General features: G+C 34.9%; 1 protein-coding gene across 2 annotated transcripts; it reads left to right on the forward strand.

The window, feature by feature from the left end:
• The first annotated feature begins 5,838 nt into the window (after positions 1-5,838).
• Positions 5,839-14,470, forward strand: LOC130955602 (cytosolic endo-beta-N-acetylglucosaminidase 1-like). Of its 2 annotated transcripts, none has more exons than XM_057882495.1 (14): positions 5,839-6,216; positions 6,579-6,706; positions 7,102-7,536; positions 7,863-8,023; positions 8,585-8,722; positions 9,095-9,204; positions 9,291-9,402; positions 9,495-9,602; positions 10,422-10,534; positions 11,363-11,444; positions 11,788-11,868; positions 12,121-12,170; positions 12,581-12,716; positions 13,656-14,470. In XM_057882495.1, exons 3-14 carry the CDS (start codon positions 7,125-7,127, stop codon positions 14,400-14,402), a joined length of 2,250 nt encoding a protein of 749 aa, XP_057738478.1. In that variant the 5' UTR covers positions 5,839-6,216; positions 6,579-6,706; positions 7,102-7,124; the 3' UTR covers positions 14,403-14,470. The 2 variants fall into 2 exon arrangements, with proteins under 2 accessions (XP_057738478.1, XP_057738479.1); XM_057882496.1 differs by having other exon boundaries at positions 5,839-6,209.
• The last annotated feature ends 3,645 nt before the right edge of the window (positions 14,471-18,115 follow it).

Raw genomic sequence — 18,115 nt, forward strand, 5'->3', positions numbered from 1 at the left:
TTGGAATTCCTCTAACCAAATTCTTTTTAACTAGCTTAGAAATTTGGTACATGCTAGCATGACCCAACTTCTATGCCAAAGCCATTTTTCAGATTCAAGAGATGTAAAGCATGTTACATTTTGTTCCTTTAAATCCTCAAGAGTTAATCCATACACATTGTTGCATATTTTAGCTTCAAATAGAACATCCCCAGTTTTCTTACAAACAACTAAGCAAACAAACTTCTTAAAAATAACTTCAAAACCCAAATCACATAATTGACTAATATTAAGTAAATTATGTTTCAAGCCATGTACAAGGAGAACATCATTTATACAAGATGAGAAATTTTTACCCACTTTCCCAACAGCCACTATTTTTCCTTTTACATCATCACCGAAAGTGACAAGTCCTCCATCATATTCATCAAACTTTATGAAGAAGGTTGTCTTTCCGGTCATATGCCTAGAGCATCCGCTATCCATGTACCACATATTTTCTTTCTTCTTGGATGCTAGACATTCCTACAAAATAAGCTCAAGTGACCTTAGGTATCCAAATCTTCTTGGATCCTTTCACGTTAAACCATCTCTTATGTCCCAAATCATTGTAATCAAAAACAACTTTGTAAATTTTATCACCAATCAATCTTTCACCAAGGAAACACTGAATGGGAAAATGACCACTTCGGTTACACAACCTACAAAACCTTGGAGTTGCTGTTTTGTTAAAATAGGTGGGATCTTGAAACCTTGTGTCATTGGATGAAGGAGGTTTATCTTTAAAAGAAGGTTTCTCATCAGATTTATAAAATCCCAATCCAGCTTTATCAAAAAGTGATTTTTGACTAGCCAAGATTTGATTTAGATTTTCAGAACTAAGAGTAAATTTGGCTAAGTCATTTTCAAGATTTTTAACCTTTTCCAGCAACTCTTCATTTTTCTTAAAACAGTTTACATGCAGCTACCGAGTGATCACTTTCACAGCTTCTAAGTTGAGCTTTCAACTGCTTATTTTCTTCCACAAGATCACAAGCAGTTTCGACCTCCCTTAGCTTTTCTTTGAGAAAATTATTTTCAACTTTAAGAATGAAAATTTGTTGTTCAAGATCTTGATTATCAGTCAGAAAACATCTTATTTTTTCAGAGAGGTGATCTATCATAAGATGAAGGTCTTCAGTGTCAGGGTTTTGAAAAAATACCTGATCTACATGATTTGCCATAAGACAAGGCTGTGACTTAGTCTCAGATTCTTCATCACTGTCCGAGTCATTTTCTAAGTCTTCCCATGATGCCATCAGACCTTTCTTCTTTCCTCCTTTTTTCTTCTCCTCCCTTTTTAACTTGGGACAATCAGATTTGTAATGCCCAATTTCCTTGCAGTTGAAACAAGTCACTTTGCTAAGGTCTTTCTTCATTTTTCTTGAGCTGCTGCCTTTGCCTTTGAACTTCATCATTTTCCTGAATTTTTTGGCAAACAACACAAATTCATTTTCAGATGAGTTATCACTGGATTCATCATCCAGAGGGTTAGTAACAGAAGAAAATGCAATTCTTTTCTTTTTTGACTCTTTTTTCAAATAAGTGTTTTCAAAAGCAAGAAGATTTCCTCTCAAATCATCAAGTGTCATGGAATCAAGATTACTGCTCTCAGAAATAATTAAAGCTTTTGTTTCCCACTCTTTAGTGAGACATCTCAGCACTCTTCTCACAAGCACAGAATCAGAATATGTTACTCCCATAGCATCCAAGCCAACAGTGATGGTATTGAACCGTTCGAACAGTTCATCGATAGATTCTCCTTCCTTCATTGTAAACATTTCATATTCCCTGTTTAACATGTCTATCCGAGTCTTCTTAACAATGGTGGTTCCTTCATGAGTGATTTGTAATTTATCCCAGATTTTCTTTGCTGTTGTGCATCGTGATACCCGTCGGTACTCCTCGAAGCTGATAGCACAGTTGAGTAGATTTATGGCCTTGGCATTTAGCTCCACTTTCTTCCTATCTTCCTCGGTCCAGCTTGCTTCTGGTTTAAGAGTGACTACTCCTTCATCACTTGTGTTAGTAGGAAACTGTGGTCCTTCTAGGATGATCTTCCAAAGCCTGTAGTCTACTGCTTGCACAAAGATCTTCATTCTCTCCTTCCAATAGGTATAGTTTTTCCCATTGAAAAGAGGCAGTCTGTTGCTCGACTGTCCTTCTGTGAGATTGTAGGACACCAGATTTGAGCCACTGCTTTCTGCCATGAGGATCTTTTCTCCAAGCTGCAAAGCTTGATCTCTTTGAGACCAAGCTCTGATACCAATTGATGGTTTCAGTGGCTAAGAGAAGGGAGGTTGAATCTTAGCCCCCTTTTTGCTTGCTAACACTTGCTGAACTTAGAGGAGACTTTTCTGTTTTTATCTCGTCCCTAGCCACGAGACTTTTTCATTTTGTCTTGTCACTTGGCACGAGACATTTTTTATTTTTAGCTCCTGTGCAGTAGAAACAGAAATGGAGTAGGAGAGAGAAAAGATTACACCCAGATATATCCTGGTTCGGCTGCTAAGTGCAGTGCAGCCTACATCTAGTCTCCATCACAAACATGATGGAATTTCACTATAATCTTCCAGATTACAAATTGTAAAGTGCTAACCCAACTTACAAGGGGATTCCCACAGAATCATGAAACACAACATAGATGAACAAAGGAACTCTAAGACATCTATGGCTTTTTCTTTTAATTTTGCACTCTCTGCCTTTTTCCGCTCTATGACTTTTTCATACAAGCCTCACTGTTTGCCTTTTTCCATGAGACACAAGACATGACAAAATTAAACAGAAAAATTACAAAACAGAAAACATTGAAGGAGAAGAAAATCTATAAGCTTAGGTAGCTATGAGACTTCTGTGCCTTGCACTCTCACTTTCTTTCCTTAAATCAAACCATGACTGTTCACCCCTTTTATAGAGAAGTGAAGCCTTCACAGTTGAAACACAAAACCGAGCTTAGCTTATTTTCCTTCAAAATAAAACCGGTTCGGCCACAGAGAGAGAAGAGGAAACTCATGCAAAACCCAACATGCAAGTACCTCTAGTTCTTCCTTGGTCATCACTCTTCATCAATCCGAGCGCTCCATCCTTGGCTTGCTTTCCAAGATGGATTTCTGGCCCTTGATGCTTCATGATGATGATGTCTTCATTTGCTCCAATTTCTGCCTCTTCCATCACTTCGCCACTCTAGCTACTTCTTGTGGTGGTTGAGCAGAATCAGAGTCAAGCCATCCTCCAAAGATCTTCCTTGCTGGCCGAATCTTTATCACCCATTTTTGGTATGAAGAAGTCAAGATCTCATCACCATATTTTACCATTCATGGTTGATGATCTTAGCCACTACATTTTTTATATTTTCTTGCCTTCAACATGATGGTCTTTAGACTTGATTTCCCTTCCTTTTGGTAGCTTAATGTAGCTTCCATGGTTGCTGTGACATGACCGAAGGAAGAAGAAAGAAAGATTAGAGAGAGAAAAAAGAAGATATTCAATGGATTTGATCAAATAATTAATGTAGCAAAGAAAAGGAATAAAAGTGCACTCAAGTTTCCTACTTCCCTTTACTGAGAGGCGTGTAGAATCATTAAAGCCATCAAATCAATTTCTCTCTCTCACTTATGTTTCCAATGCTTAACATATTAAATTTGAAATCCATCCTAAAGTGAGAAATGGAATCTATTGGAAGCTTGTAACATGTTTAAAGGAATGGGTTTTAGTTAAAGAAATGCATTGCGCCCATTTCCTTATGATTTCGGACCAAGCATGCAAGATGAATTGGGCTTATGATAATGTTTGAATTCTGGCCCAATAACATCACAACAATTCAGCCATACATCTTTGAATATTTTTGAATCAATGCTGAATTGAGAAATAAATTCACACTTGGGCTTGCAACATTTTATTTCATTTTCGGCCCATATTAAAAACCTGCATCACAAAATTATTAATTAACATATGTTAAATAAAAATCAAATTAATAATTTTGTAAGTAATTATTTTAATAATGTTTGTTCATCATCAAAATTAAATTAGAGTTTTCCAAACTCATCAATATATTTTTTAAAAGATCTACTATTTAGATCTAAAAAAGAGTTTTTCTAGGTAGATAATGATTTTTATAAACAATATGAATAATGAGTTCTAGAATTAACTCAATAAAATAAAAAAAATACTCTACCCCCAAATTACCTCTTAAACTTTAACATTATGATAACTATCTGCACACCTAGTGAATTGAACATCTAGCCATTATTAACTGTGCATGAGTAAATCGAATCAAAAGAAATAACCTTCCAATTAAAAATAATGAACATAATCATATGCATACCTATTGAATTGAACATCCGACATATCCATTGTTCATATTTTTTAGTATTCTCATTGTCTACCTATACTTTTTCTCTAAAAAATATCCACACATATAAATTTTATGTGTTTAACTTAGATTAATGACATCAAATATTTGCCAATATATTTAAATATTTCAAGTGAAGTTATGTCAATCATAAAACTAACAAAAAATAACATAATTTTATTCTATTTTAATAATATGAATTAGTTGTTATAATTTATCATTAATAACTAATTGTTTTACTTGTTACCTCGTTAGACCACTCAACAAATTGATTCTTAATAGTTTATGTTTGTTTTTTTTATTGTTGGTTTGTTGTTAGAATCAACTATGAAGAATTATTTAATTTTTTAATTAATAATAATATTTTTTAAATTTAATATTTTAAATTAATCTAATTTTGTTTTTTTTAAGTAAATAAATTTTAATTAAAAAATAAATTATTTTAATTATTTTATATAATTTAATAAATAAATATATTTATTATTTAAATATAATATTATATTAATAAATGATACAATTATTTATTATAAAATTTTAATTTATTTGATAAATATTTAAATACTAAAATTTAATTTAATTCTATAATTTTATTAATTTATTTTAAACACTAAAATTTAATTTAATTTTAACTATTTTTAATTTTATTCTATAGCATTAAAATTTTTTAAACAATCCTAACGTCTTCCTCCAAAATGTTGGATAAAGATAAACACAAACAGTTATTTAATAAAAGCTTGAGGTTGGTAAGCTTGCGGTGGCATCTTTTGGGACCACCATTAATTTCATAGCAGGTTTCAGAGTAAATTTAAGTCATCGGTCAATCACTAAAAGCAAGATTTTAAGAATTTTTTGGCTTTTCATTACTCTCCACCGAAAGTATAATAATATTCAAATAAAAACAGATTCTAGAACAGTATTGAACTTTCGGTTTGCAAAATTCTCATTTATCTTTTGGAATGTGAAGCATACTCGTGCTTCGGAGAGATAATAACTACGCGAATGAAATAATTAAATTTAGACACCTCCAGATTTTTTATTTAGTTATTTATAATATTATTTCATTTTTATTTTCTGTTAATATTAGAGATTTTATCATAAAGTAATTTATGTATAATTTATTTCTTTAAACTTTTGTTCCATTATTAATAAAAAATTTCACGTTTAAATTTAAAAGAAACTATTTTTATTTTTTATTTTACATACAAAAATTTTTGACAAAAAAATTAGAATCAACAATTTTTTCAATATCTGTATTTTTATTTTTATATTTTATATTTAAATTGTATAAAAAATAAATTTTTTTATCATTTTATATAATAATATAAAATAAAAATTCACATATAATTTTATGTAAAATTAATATTTAATAAATGCTGTATATGAGTTTTTGTCGTATTACGGTAATACAAATTATTTTCTGTACATTTTCAAGTTTCAACTACAAAAGGAGTTTTGTGTGGTTGATGACTAAACCATATTCTCTTTTTTACAAAATCTTCAAATATAAGTACTTCAGATACAATTCTTAACTCGAAGTCAATCCAGGAAATCGACCATCTTCAACTTGGCAAAGTCTTTTGGAGAGAAGGAAAATTTTGGAAAAAGGAATTAAGTGCAAAGTTTCAATTTAAGGATCTGTCAAAATCAGAGAAGATCCATGGCTTAGGAACCAACCACCCTTTCCCATTGCAGTGAATGCAGAGATGAATCACTTACCTGGGTTAGACAGCTATTCACAGGCGAGGAAGAATGGAATCACCAACTTCTTATGAAAGCCTTCCACTAGACACAGATTATCAAATTCAACAAATTCCTATCACAGAAGAGGAAGACTCAGAGAGTACGCGGTAAAATCTGAGTATAGTATAGCATACCAATTCTTTCATCCTCCAATGAATTCACTCCATCCCCGATACGCAGATTCAGAAATGTAGAAAACCTTATGAAAAATGAGAGTAACACCAAAGGTCAGATTACCACAAGTTAGCAGTCTTTGTTTCCGCTGTCAATCGACGCCAGAAATACTGATGCATGCCATTATTTTCTGTACAGAAGTTCTTTAAATTTGGAACAGCTCCCCAGTAGCAAGCACTATTCCCCGCGACCCTAACCTAAAGTTTGGGATTGGTGGAGTGAATTTATGGAAGCTGAGAAATTTAAATCCAATTTTAAAATCAGAAGTGCTCAGGTGGCTTACCTTTTATGACAGAATTGGTTGGCGCGGAATGCTTTAGTCTTTGAGAACCAATTCCAGAAACTTGAGGAAATTCTGTCTCAAGCATATTGTTGGAGAACTGGCGACATCATCTCCTCAAACCACCTTCTCTATGAACAGCAGTAACTAATGCTTTGAAACTTCTTTCTCTCTTAATTGTTTTCTTTTTCTTCTTTATTCATTAGATAATGTTTATTTAACATCTCGGTTGAAAAAATTTCTTTATCTTGACATAATGTACTCCAGAAAAATATAATGTACTCCAAATATATCTTTGAAAAAAACTACAAAAAGAGTTTTATGGGTGGCGTGTTAGTTTGGACCCCTTAGCCCAATCCTCCTCCATTCAATTTGAAACAAATTATAATTCAAATGATATAATTCTTTTATTCTATCCCTACAAATTTTGAGTTTAAATCTTACTCTTACCTTTAAAAAAAAAATTAACTACAAAATAAACTACAAAAAGAGAGAAGAAAAAAATAATTTATAAAAAAATTGGCAAACCATTTTGCAGGATAGCATCATCAGCAGCAATGAATGCAGCATCAAAATTCGAAAACAAAAGGCCAGGGTTGGTGTTGGATGATGATTATGATTCCTCGACTTCTCCGAGTCTATATAAACCGCCGAATCTTAATCACTATCCGAAACATCATTCGCTTCATTCTCACCACACTCCAAACCCTCTACCTCTTCGTCACCATGTCCAAACCTTCTTCCTCTGATCCTCTGGAACCACCACTCTTCGATCCCAAGCAACCTTCAGTACCAATTTCATACCCAATCAAAACCCTAGAGGATCTCAAAACTCGCTCCTACTTCAATTCCTTTCACTACCCTTTTAACATTGCTTTGCTTCCAATGTCACATCATGCCGCTTCATCATCATCATCATCATCATCATCATTGCCTAATAGGAGAAGATTGTTGGTGTGTCATGACATGGCAGGTGGGTACCTATGATCCACCCCAAAAAAGTTCATTTTTTTTATATATACTTGCATGAGTTTAATTTTGATGTCTGTCGTCAAATCACATCCGTTATTTTGGGTAAATGTAAAAATTAATTGTTTTTGCTTACGTGATGTTACATATTCGGTGTGTGTGTGTAAAATTGTTTTAAACTCAAAATTAAATTTATACTTGCATATGGGTATCTGCACCAAATAATGCTAGCTGAAAATTTCTTAACTTTGTGACCAAGTATATGTGTATCGTACTTAATACTTATATAGTTGTATGAAATACTTGGATTTTTGTATTGGTGTAATGTAGGCGGGTACTTAGATGACAAGTGGGTTCAAGGGGGGACCAACCCTGATGCTTATGCAATTTGGCATTGGCATTTGATCGATGTTTTTGTCTACTTTTCACACAGTTTGGTTACTATTCCTCCTCCTTGTTGGACTAACACTGCTCATCGTCACGGAGTTAAGGTACTTATACAATTTTGATTCAGTGTAGCTAGTTGAATAAAGCTCTAACATCATAGGTCAAGTTTATTTAGATTGTATATCATGTTCCACCTTCACTAGCCACTTATGGCTGATATTGTTCTTGGAATGTGGAGTGATGGTATTTGAGAATTTAAAAGTAGGTGTCATTTGGTCACCCCATACGATTCAAAGGTGAAAAGTAAAAGTGACTGTTGAAGTGGATGTTAGAATGGAGTCTAATAATATGGATGTTAAACAAAAATCTCTTCTTGCTTTTGTGCTTACTTTTGAATTTGGTGAAATGGGGTGATTTTATTTTATTTTATTTGGTTTAACTTTGCAAGATCTGTAATTGCTGAATTTGGTTGAAATAATTAATATTGTTAAAGGTGAGTTTTTGTTTTTCCCCTCCCTCACACACAGATGTTTACTGGCATTACTAATTGCTCATGCTTGAATCAGAAGAAAAATAGATTATTCCATTGCATAAGTTCTGAGATGACTTACTGCATCAATTTTATTTGAACTTTGTTGGTTCTACTTTTTCCTCTAATACTTTAGGTGCTGGGTACTTTCATCACCGAATGGGATGAGGGAAGAGCTGCCTGTGATGTGCTGCTTTCAACAAAGGAGTCTGCTCAAATGTATGCAGAACGTCTGGTGGAGCTTGCTGTTACTTTAGGCTTCGATGGCTGGCTAGTAAATTCTTATCTCCATCTGTGCTTTTAGAGTTTATATTCATGTCCATTTGAATTTTATTATCTAATGAATTTGATATATTAGTGAACTTTGTAAATAGAGATGGAAATAAATTTCAGATAAAATAATAGGAGATATTATCTTACTATAATGGATCCTTAACTTTGGTATTTTAATGGAAGTTTGTAAAACCTAGAATTCATGGAAGAGAAATGGATCGATGCTACTTTGGAATGGCTTCTTAGATGCAGATATCTAGTCTTTTGCATACATACACAGTGTCACACCCATGCTGATCAAATGCATAATTACTTTCCAATACTTCACAGAATTGCGTATTTTGTAGTCCAGTCAATGATTTGTCAATTGCAGATAAATATGGAGGTAAATCTGGACCGAGGACAAATTCCTAACTTAAAAGAGTTTGTAGATCATTTATCGTCATTGATGCATTCATCTGTTCCTGGATCGTTAGTGCTTTGGTAAGTAGAGGAAGATACATCAGCAACATTCTATTGTGGTGGATGGTGACGAGGTTTGACTTCGATGTGTTTTCTTGATATTGTAGGTATGACAGTGTTACAGTTGATGGTGATCTGAATTGGCAAGACCAACTAAACTATTACAATAAGCCTTTCTTTGACATATGTGATGGGATATTTGTTAACTATACATGGAAGGTATTGCTTTTCTTCTTGTCTCCTACTTCTGCAACTCCAGTGTTTGATCAGTCACCAGTTTGCCTCAATTAACTTTATGATGCACCATGTAGGAAAACTATCCAAGCCTCTCTGCTGCCGTTGCAGGTGATCGGAGGTTTGATGTGTACATGGGAATAGATGTATTTGGAAGGAACACATATGGTGGTGGACAGTGGAATGTAAGTGTTCTGTGGTATTCACCTATTTTTGTAATATAACAATATAATCTATGTTTGTTACCTCAATTTCAAACTTGTATTGAAATCAATTTTGACTGTCCCGAGTGGAACATAAGATAGGAGCTGAATTTTATAGCCTGTTTGACTTTACATAGGTGGTTATCCTGTCCCTTTTAGGGTCTTTTTTCAATATGTTTCATTTCTGACTAGATTGCACCCTAGGAATTAGGATGAAAATAAGGGGAAAAAAGGAAGTTGCATGAACAGTATACAGCGAATATAGTACTAATATTAATTTTAAGCAAACTAATTATCACTCATTTGGGTTGCTTGGCTATGAAATACATCTTGTATCTTCGCATTCAAGTTCATTTATAGGGTTAATTGTTGTGCATATTTATGGTTCATCAAGCATTCTACCCTTGTCAATGTTTTCACCATCATAATACCTTGATTTTGTCTTGGTGTAATGAAGACACTATTGTTGACATTTTTTTAATGTTATGACTGCCTTCAGATTAGTTGTTTAGTGCACTTCTTTGACAGTGAAGTGGTCAACTTCCCTGACTAAACATCCTTTACCAAAAATAAAATTATCAGCTACTCCTATTTCTTAATTCATGGTGCAATTATGAATAATACACCACACATGTTGAAGTTTTAGTCAGACACAAACATGTTAGTGTTGAGATGCAGAATAGTTTTTGACAAGTTTGGTTTATGGTTTGTAAAGTGTATGGGGCCCTCAGGGATGTCTCTCAGTGATTTTCTTGGTCTTATTTCCACTGCATTCATTAATCTTTGTTATGAATGTCTCAGGTAAATGTTGCTCTCGATGTACTAAGAAAGGATGACGTATCTGCTGCTATATTTGCTCCTGGATGGGTCTATGAAACAAAACAACCACCAGATTTTGAGACTGCTAATAACAGGTAACTACGTTGCATATGCGTGTTCCGATACCTTAATAATTATTGTAATTTTGGTGCTTACAAGTTTAATATAAATATCACAAGGTTGACCAAGTTGATTCATGATAATGCAATAATGCATAAGAGAAAAATCGAATGCCAGAATTGACCAACATTGTACATGTAAATGAACCTAAAATTGAAGATGGAATAGAGGGCTATAGGTGAGAAAAGAGAGTAACGAATATGTTTCATCTTTCATCTCTGCAATTCGAAGCATCTAAATCTGGTAATCTTTCTGAAGAAAGTATCATGGATATATAGTGTGCTTGCCCCAGAAATTTCTCTCACGGACTCCCTGTCTTTCACAATGATAGTCCCTTGAGTTTGAAGATTGTTAGTGTTTTATGTGTGGGATTCTTGTGAAGTTTGGTACTTTAGTACTTCTATTTTAATTGTGTATCGTGGCATTATGTCAGGTGATTCTATGGTCTCTGTTTATTTGATCAGAAAGTAGAATGGGAAGGAACTTCAATGGTTTATCCCAATTTCTTGGTGCATCTGCTCTTTTTCTGGGGTCTGCTGATTTCCTCCATTTAAAGTTGCAGAAATTTAATTTTACAATATCAGTGCAAGTGGAAAATTTTAGCTAAGTTACTATTTTTATCATGCATCTTTCTGTCCCAGAATTTTTTTCTGACTTCTACCTTTTTCAATTGTGTGTGGATAATGGTAGTGTTAAACAAGCAGGTTTTTTTTCTTAGCTATTATATTTTAATCGTGAAGGATCAAACCTTAAATGTCTTACTCACAAGCACTAGCATCATTACCATGCATTTTATGTTGCAGTTGGTGGGATCTTGTGGAAAAGTCATGGGGAGTATTGCGTAAGCATCCTGGAGTATTACCGTTCTACACAAATTTTGATCAGGTTAAGATAATTACAAATTTACCCCCTTTATTCCCTTTTTCACACATTTTTTCCCCACATTTTATTCAATGAGTTTCATTTTTTTAATTTGATAATGATACTAAGATAGTCTGTGAATGCTCTGAGACAGTTGATGGTGGGCAGAAAAAAATTATATCCTCAAAGAAATGGGAAACAGACACTTTAGAACTACACCTCCATCAAAAAAGAAATAAATACATAAGTAAAAATCTAATGCACGTAACTTCAAAGCATAAACAATGTGCTCCACAAGCTTGTACTAAAATTAGAAGAATCTCATTTTTTATTTCTTGTACATCTGAGCATTCTTTCTTACTTTCAGGGACGCGGTTATCATATTTCAATGGACGGAGACCTTGTGTCGGATGCTACTTGGTGCAACATTTCTTGCCAAGGCTTTCAGGCATGGCCCAAATAGCCCTTCTTTCTTATTGTTGGCTCGAACATGTACCGTATTGATAGTTGGATAAACCTAGAAAAGGGATATAACTGCCTTCTCTTTTGAGTTCTTAGTTTGTCAACTCTAATATTTAAAGTTCTAATTTTAGTAAAATCATAACAATTACACGAAAATGATATTTCATCAAATATTTTAAATTTGTGGTACCAGTTTAAGAATTCTATTATACATAATCTAACTCATATTTGTGCGCAGCCGCATCTCAATTTTGCTGACTCTACAAATCCTATTCAAGTTTTTACAGAGTAAGTGATAACGCATCTCTAATATTTTGTATGTTCCTTTAATGGTGAAGTGTAACGGATTGTACAAAATATGTAATTCTTATGTTCAAAGTAAATGTTCGATAAAAAAACCGAACAACTCATGAATTAGGTCATTAGGAGACTTGTCTTTAATAGAAATATGATATAGTTTATTATTAGTCTTACATCACTAATGTGGCCGTTCCTTTGAACATTTTTTCACTTAATGGATGATCTAACTGAAAACCTCAATATTGTTATGTATATTGAATTCCATAACATTAAAATGACAACTAATATAGAATGCCTCCTTGCCTATTCTTCCAGCTTAAGATGACATAGAATTGCTACTTTTCAAATCTACTTCTTACAGCATCTAAATTATTCACTGTTGTTCTTGAAAATTGCAGCCTGAAGGGATCATCTTATAGTGGAGGAGGGAACATTACATTCAAAGGATCTCTTGAAGAGCATGCTCACTTTGAGAAGAAAATCTTTGAAACGGAGTTTGTTTTGAGCGAGTTGCCTATCCACTTAACTTATTCTGTAAGCTATAACTTCTTTATCATAATTTCTGAGAACACAACACATCAATCTAACATCCTTGGGTTCAAAGAATGCCATCATACTCAGCCTCAAATAGCTGCCAATGCATATTTAATTCAATTCTTAGTAACCAGCACGAAAATTGGTAAACTTCGGAGGACCCTGGTCCCATTACCAAAAGTATCGTATATATCCCTGGAAAGAGTAAATGGTCAAATTAGTTCCTGAAAGATCACTCGTTTTTCCCAAAAGATTTATTTTAAACAAATTAGTCCTTCAAAGATTTTAAGTTAGTCATGTTAGTCTTTTTGTCACTTCCATTACTAATAGCGTTAGAATTTGCTGATGTGGAATGTTAAGTAATATCACAACACACACCTAGTAATCCTAATTAGCGAATATGGTGACTAGCATAAGAAGTTTATAAAATTAGATCAAATCAACCCTAAATTGAGAGATTCTAATGTCTCAAGAGTAATCTAATTTTATAAATTTATGTTAATAGTCAATTAAAATTCTTAGGTATATCTTGTGGTGTCACTTAACGTACAACATTAGTAAATTTTGACATAATCAACAAATGAAGTGACGGAAGAACTGACGTAATTAACTTAAAATCTTTGAAGGATGAATTTGATTTAAAAAATCTTGAAGACCAATTTGGAAAATGAGAGATCTTTCAGGAACAAAAATTCTTCTTGGGAGATCCGAGGTCCTAACTCTCATGCAACCATAGCTAGGTTAGGTTAGTCGGGTTTGTAGAAGTAAGATTCCCTTATGGCGGTATTGCTGGTTCAATGGAGACACCCCCTCCCTCCCTCCCAACCCACACACACACAAAAAAAAAAAGTACAAAATAATTTGTATACAACTTGGTATTAATACCTTAATCCTCATCTTTTACATCCAGTTCTTATGCGAAGTCCATGACTAATGCAGGTGAAATCTGATGGCAATTCTTCGCTGGGACTTAAGCTTGCATTCACTTCCACCACCAACAAAAGAGAGTATATACTTCTTGCATCGCAACCGTTGAACAATTTCTCTGGAAATTTCAGCAAAGCAATCATTACAGATGGAAATAAAGGACCTTCACCTGGATGGGTTATAAATCAAGGTACGATCGCAATGAACGGATACACACTAGCGGAAATCCATGCAGTGTGCTATAGATGCGATTCTCCGACGAATAAGTTGAGATGGCTATACAGTTCAGATAGCAGCGATAGTACTTCGGCTTCTACATCAGATTATTTCGCAATCCTTGGTCATATCTCAATCCAGACATTAGAATACAAGTCAGATTTTCCTGTGGCTTCTTCGTGGCAAGTCGACACCAAATACATGAAATGGACACCAGGTCCTCAGGGCTCAAAGATCCTTAGTCTTCAAATTTCTTGGGAACTGAAAGACGGAAAGAACCATCAATTCAGAAGCTACAATGTCTATTTGGTGAAATCGTCAAAACAAGAAGGTACAAGTTCAAGATTGGAACATGTGAAGGAGTACCTTGGAGTGGCACAAGCAAAATGTTACTATGTTTCTGAGCTTAAAGTTCCTTCTGGAACTTATAGCCTCAAATTTATAATACAAGTGTGTGGTGATGATGGAACATTGCAGGAATTGGACGAGTCTCCATATTATGAATTGGCGGTTGAAGGTCCTCAAATTAGTATTACAATGTAACATTATTCGTGCTATAAAAAGGAATGTATGTTGTATATTAGTATGATGCAGCAGCAAGCAATAAAACTTCCATTTATTACTTTCAGTTTCTTTTTTATTTTATGGTTTAATCTTAAAGCATCTAAGAATGTCCCTAATCTAAAATTATGGTATTGATTTAAGACTTAAAAGGTAATGTGACAAGTTACTTGTCAGAGTTTAATTCATACATGATATTTGATATTCAAATAAAATATGTAAGAGTATCTATTTACATGTACAATTAGATTTATTATGCCATAATAATAAAAAAGGTAATAATTTAATCTTTTTGAAGGGGAATTTTTATTTAAATACACGTATCTCATTTAATCACGCGCACTAGCTTTATCTTATTTTATCTCGTTTATATTATAAACGAGAAAAACGTATTTTCGTAATAATTTTTATAATTATTTATTTTAGTGAATAAAATATTTATTTAATTTATTTAAATAAAAAATCCTTCTAAAGGTACACAGGCCAAAATTTTTTACATTTTCTTTTATTGATATACATTTTTCATAGTGTGGAGGCCTCTTTAACTAATAGTAAGGAATTATTATCAGCACTGTTATAATCAAATTATTGAAAAAATTTTACCTGTTTTATTCACTTTATTGAAACAGCGGTGTGCCAGATACGAATGGATAGATAAATTTAAATTTTGTCTAATAGTATAGGCCCAATTCCTAAAATATCCCTAATTAGATAGTGAAATGACGGAGATGATAGTTAACATGACCAAGCTAAAATGCAGGCGCTTTCAGTTAAGGACGTAATAACCAATTTGAAGCTCATGGGCTGTTTCTTTAGCAGTCATGATAGACTATTAATAATGAGTGGTACTTGATCAGTAAATAGGATTTGGATTTAGTGTTTTTTTTTTGTAGTTGGTTACATGGTGAAATAGGTTGAATGAGTTCTAGCAGGTTGTATGCAGAAAAATAATTAAATAATGTTTATAATGCCAAAGGTGTCTGGATAATCAGGTAGGAAAAAAAAGGTATGGGTGCAATAAAAATAATTTCATAGACCAAAAAGGAATGAAATTAGCAAGACACTGAAACATGGTTGAATGCTTATTGGAGTGGAGAATGAAAATAATGAATATGAAATTTCAGCATTTATAATATCTGCAATTTGCGCTGTTGTGAAGAAGGATAGTTAAAGAGGACACTATTTACTATTTTTCGTCCTTGGACACTTGCATTCCTCTGTTTATGTGAAGGGGCATTGGACAATACATCGGGTTGTGGTAGGTGCGGTGGGGTAGACGTTGATGTTGCAATGGTGGGAAGGGAAGGCTAGGTTCTGTGGCTGGCGATTGAAGATTCACTGTAAATCTGTAATGAAGTTCCACCCACAACTAAGTCACACGGGATCGAGCCGCTTAGCCAACTTGTTCTTGGCCGTATATCAAGGACACACAGCAACACTTTGGAGTTACTTTTTTCGGATATGGACTAATTGGTCACTCCCTCATGCTTTACATATTCACATGATCAGGTCAAAATTAAACTTTAAATATGAACCTTCTTTATTTTTAAATCAATATCAAAATGCTTCGTAATTACTAAATACCGATGTACTAGTCGAGTACACTGGTACAAGTGAAAACTTTTCCAAATTATAATCTTACCCTATTATTGTGTTAGATTATAATACATATACATTGGCTCAATGGAAGTTGTTTAATTTGATATTGTTTGTTGGTCTACAAATTAAAGATGCATATAGTAAAAAAATACTGTGTAATGAAAAAATATCATTAATGAATTCTAGTCTCTTGATAAGAGTGTGCATAATACACACTATACACCGGCATTTTTTTCTCTCTCTTATGGTTTGGAATCATTAATTTCTTTTAAACTCGGTTTTAATTTTTCCACATCACATCCCAATCTCCCCAGTTAAACATGCAAATTCTCTCTAAACAAGTAGCATCTAAAAAATTTAGAACGATAAATTTAGAAAAACATTCAAAATTTTCTCAATATCTTTTTATCTTTTGAGTGGTTTGAGTATTTTTGCACTGTCCTTTTCTTGATCTTTTTCCCGTCCTTCATGGATCACTTCCCCGGCAGAAGCTGTTGAAGCTCTTCGTGAATACCACAGTCCGAACCCAGTTTAAACTCCGCACTAGACCCCACCGACCTAGCTTCGCTTGCTGCCCTTAACCCTGACGTTTATCATCCAGTAGTCGTATGACGGTGGTGTGACAGATAAGGCACCCGGATGAACCCCCGCCCCGTATGACGATCCAGATGTAGGAGATATCTGTGGCATCCATGCCGAGGTATACATAGAAACAGATGGATGCTGATACTGTCCGACACCCTGCTCCCTCCTAGTCCAGAATGACTGCTAGGCGCTGCATCGAGGCTGGGTCAGCGGTGTGAAACTGGAAGGCGTCGTCGAAGAATATCTCGTCAACCATTTGTTCCTTCTGATGGCTGGTGGATGACCCTGCATCATGCCAACCGGGTGGTGATGTGTCCCAAATGGCCTGATGTTGCGGCTCTCCGGAACCGGATGGAGTACGTGGTGCGTGGGTTGGAGGAGCAGGTGGATATGCAGGTGTATCCTTCTTGTCTGATGGGAGGTCTCCATGGTCCTCCTGTCGGTCGTACTCCACCTCCTCGTCAGACTCTACATCCAACTGCACTCGATGAGACCTGACCCTCTCCCTCCTAACCCCCTTGCCCAATCTATAATTTTTAGCACCCATGTCCCTCCGAGCAGGTCGCCGGGTATCCATCCTAACCTCAATTGCACGCCTAGCCCCGATTCGACATGCCCCGGGGAAGGTGGAGATCGTCCCTCGGCTGGCTGGCAGTGTGTTGTACATCGGCGGGTAACTCGACGAGTTTCGGATCCTCCAAAACTTCCTCGCCTGACCGGTGCCTAACATGGCAAGCCCCATGCCACCAATCGTAATACTCCTGGGTCGGCCTGGTGTCAAACGTGTGTACAATGGAGATCCTGTGGCTTGGATGGAAACGGCTACGCCATCTTTCGTACCAAGCATGATGTCTGTCAGGCCACCGCGCATCCTCACCCCGGCAAGTGGATGTCAGGAACCTGTCAGAAAAAATAAAAACAAGTAACTAGTCTGACGGGGTTGACTAGGGCACATATGTTGATTGTAATAATTTAACTCTAAACTCAGTAAAGCAAAGATAAATAAGACATCAGGGATACTTGTCAAGGTTGACTGGAGTGCCAGGCACCTGTTGCTCTCCATTGAACTGTCATTTCATCCGGTCAAGCTGGTGAAACTGCCCATCATTGAAGCAGACAAGGGGGAGGAATGACATCCATGTCCCCCACTCTTCCTCTTCAACAAACCGAGGAGGGCACAAATCTTGCAGAGCAGGGTCATCATACGACCTCCATACAAACTGAGAGAACCATGACATAACTAATAATTAGCACTTAATAAATGAATGCAACATAAAAGACTAAAATGAAATTGTGGTGGTGTTAAACACGGTACTAACCTCATCGAATCATAGCCTGTCGATTGATACTCTCCATCACAGGACCCTGTCCTCATGCTGATCTCTGCTCTAGCTGCAGTCCAACCAACTTGACACCAATCAAAAGAATAAAAGCAATTCATTATGTAGATGGTCGTAAGAAGTTATAAATTCATAACTAAATAAAGACATAAACAGTTGTTACCTCGTAGT

Source organism: Arachis stenosperma, chromosome 10 (assembly GCF_014773155.1).
Source record: "Arachis stenosperma cultivar V10309 chromosome 10, arast.V10309.gnm1.PFL2, whole genome shotgun sequence".
Classification (NCBI taxonomy): domain Eukaryota; kingdom Viridiplantae; phylum Streptophyta; class Magnoliopsida; order Fabales; family Fabaceae; genus Arachis; species Arachis stenosperma.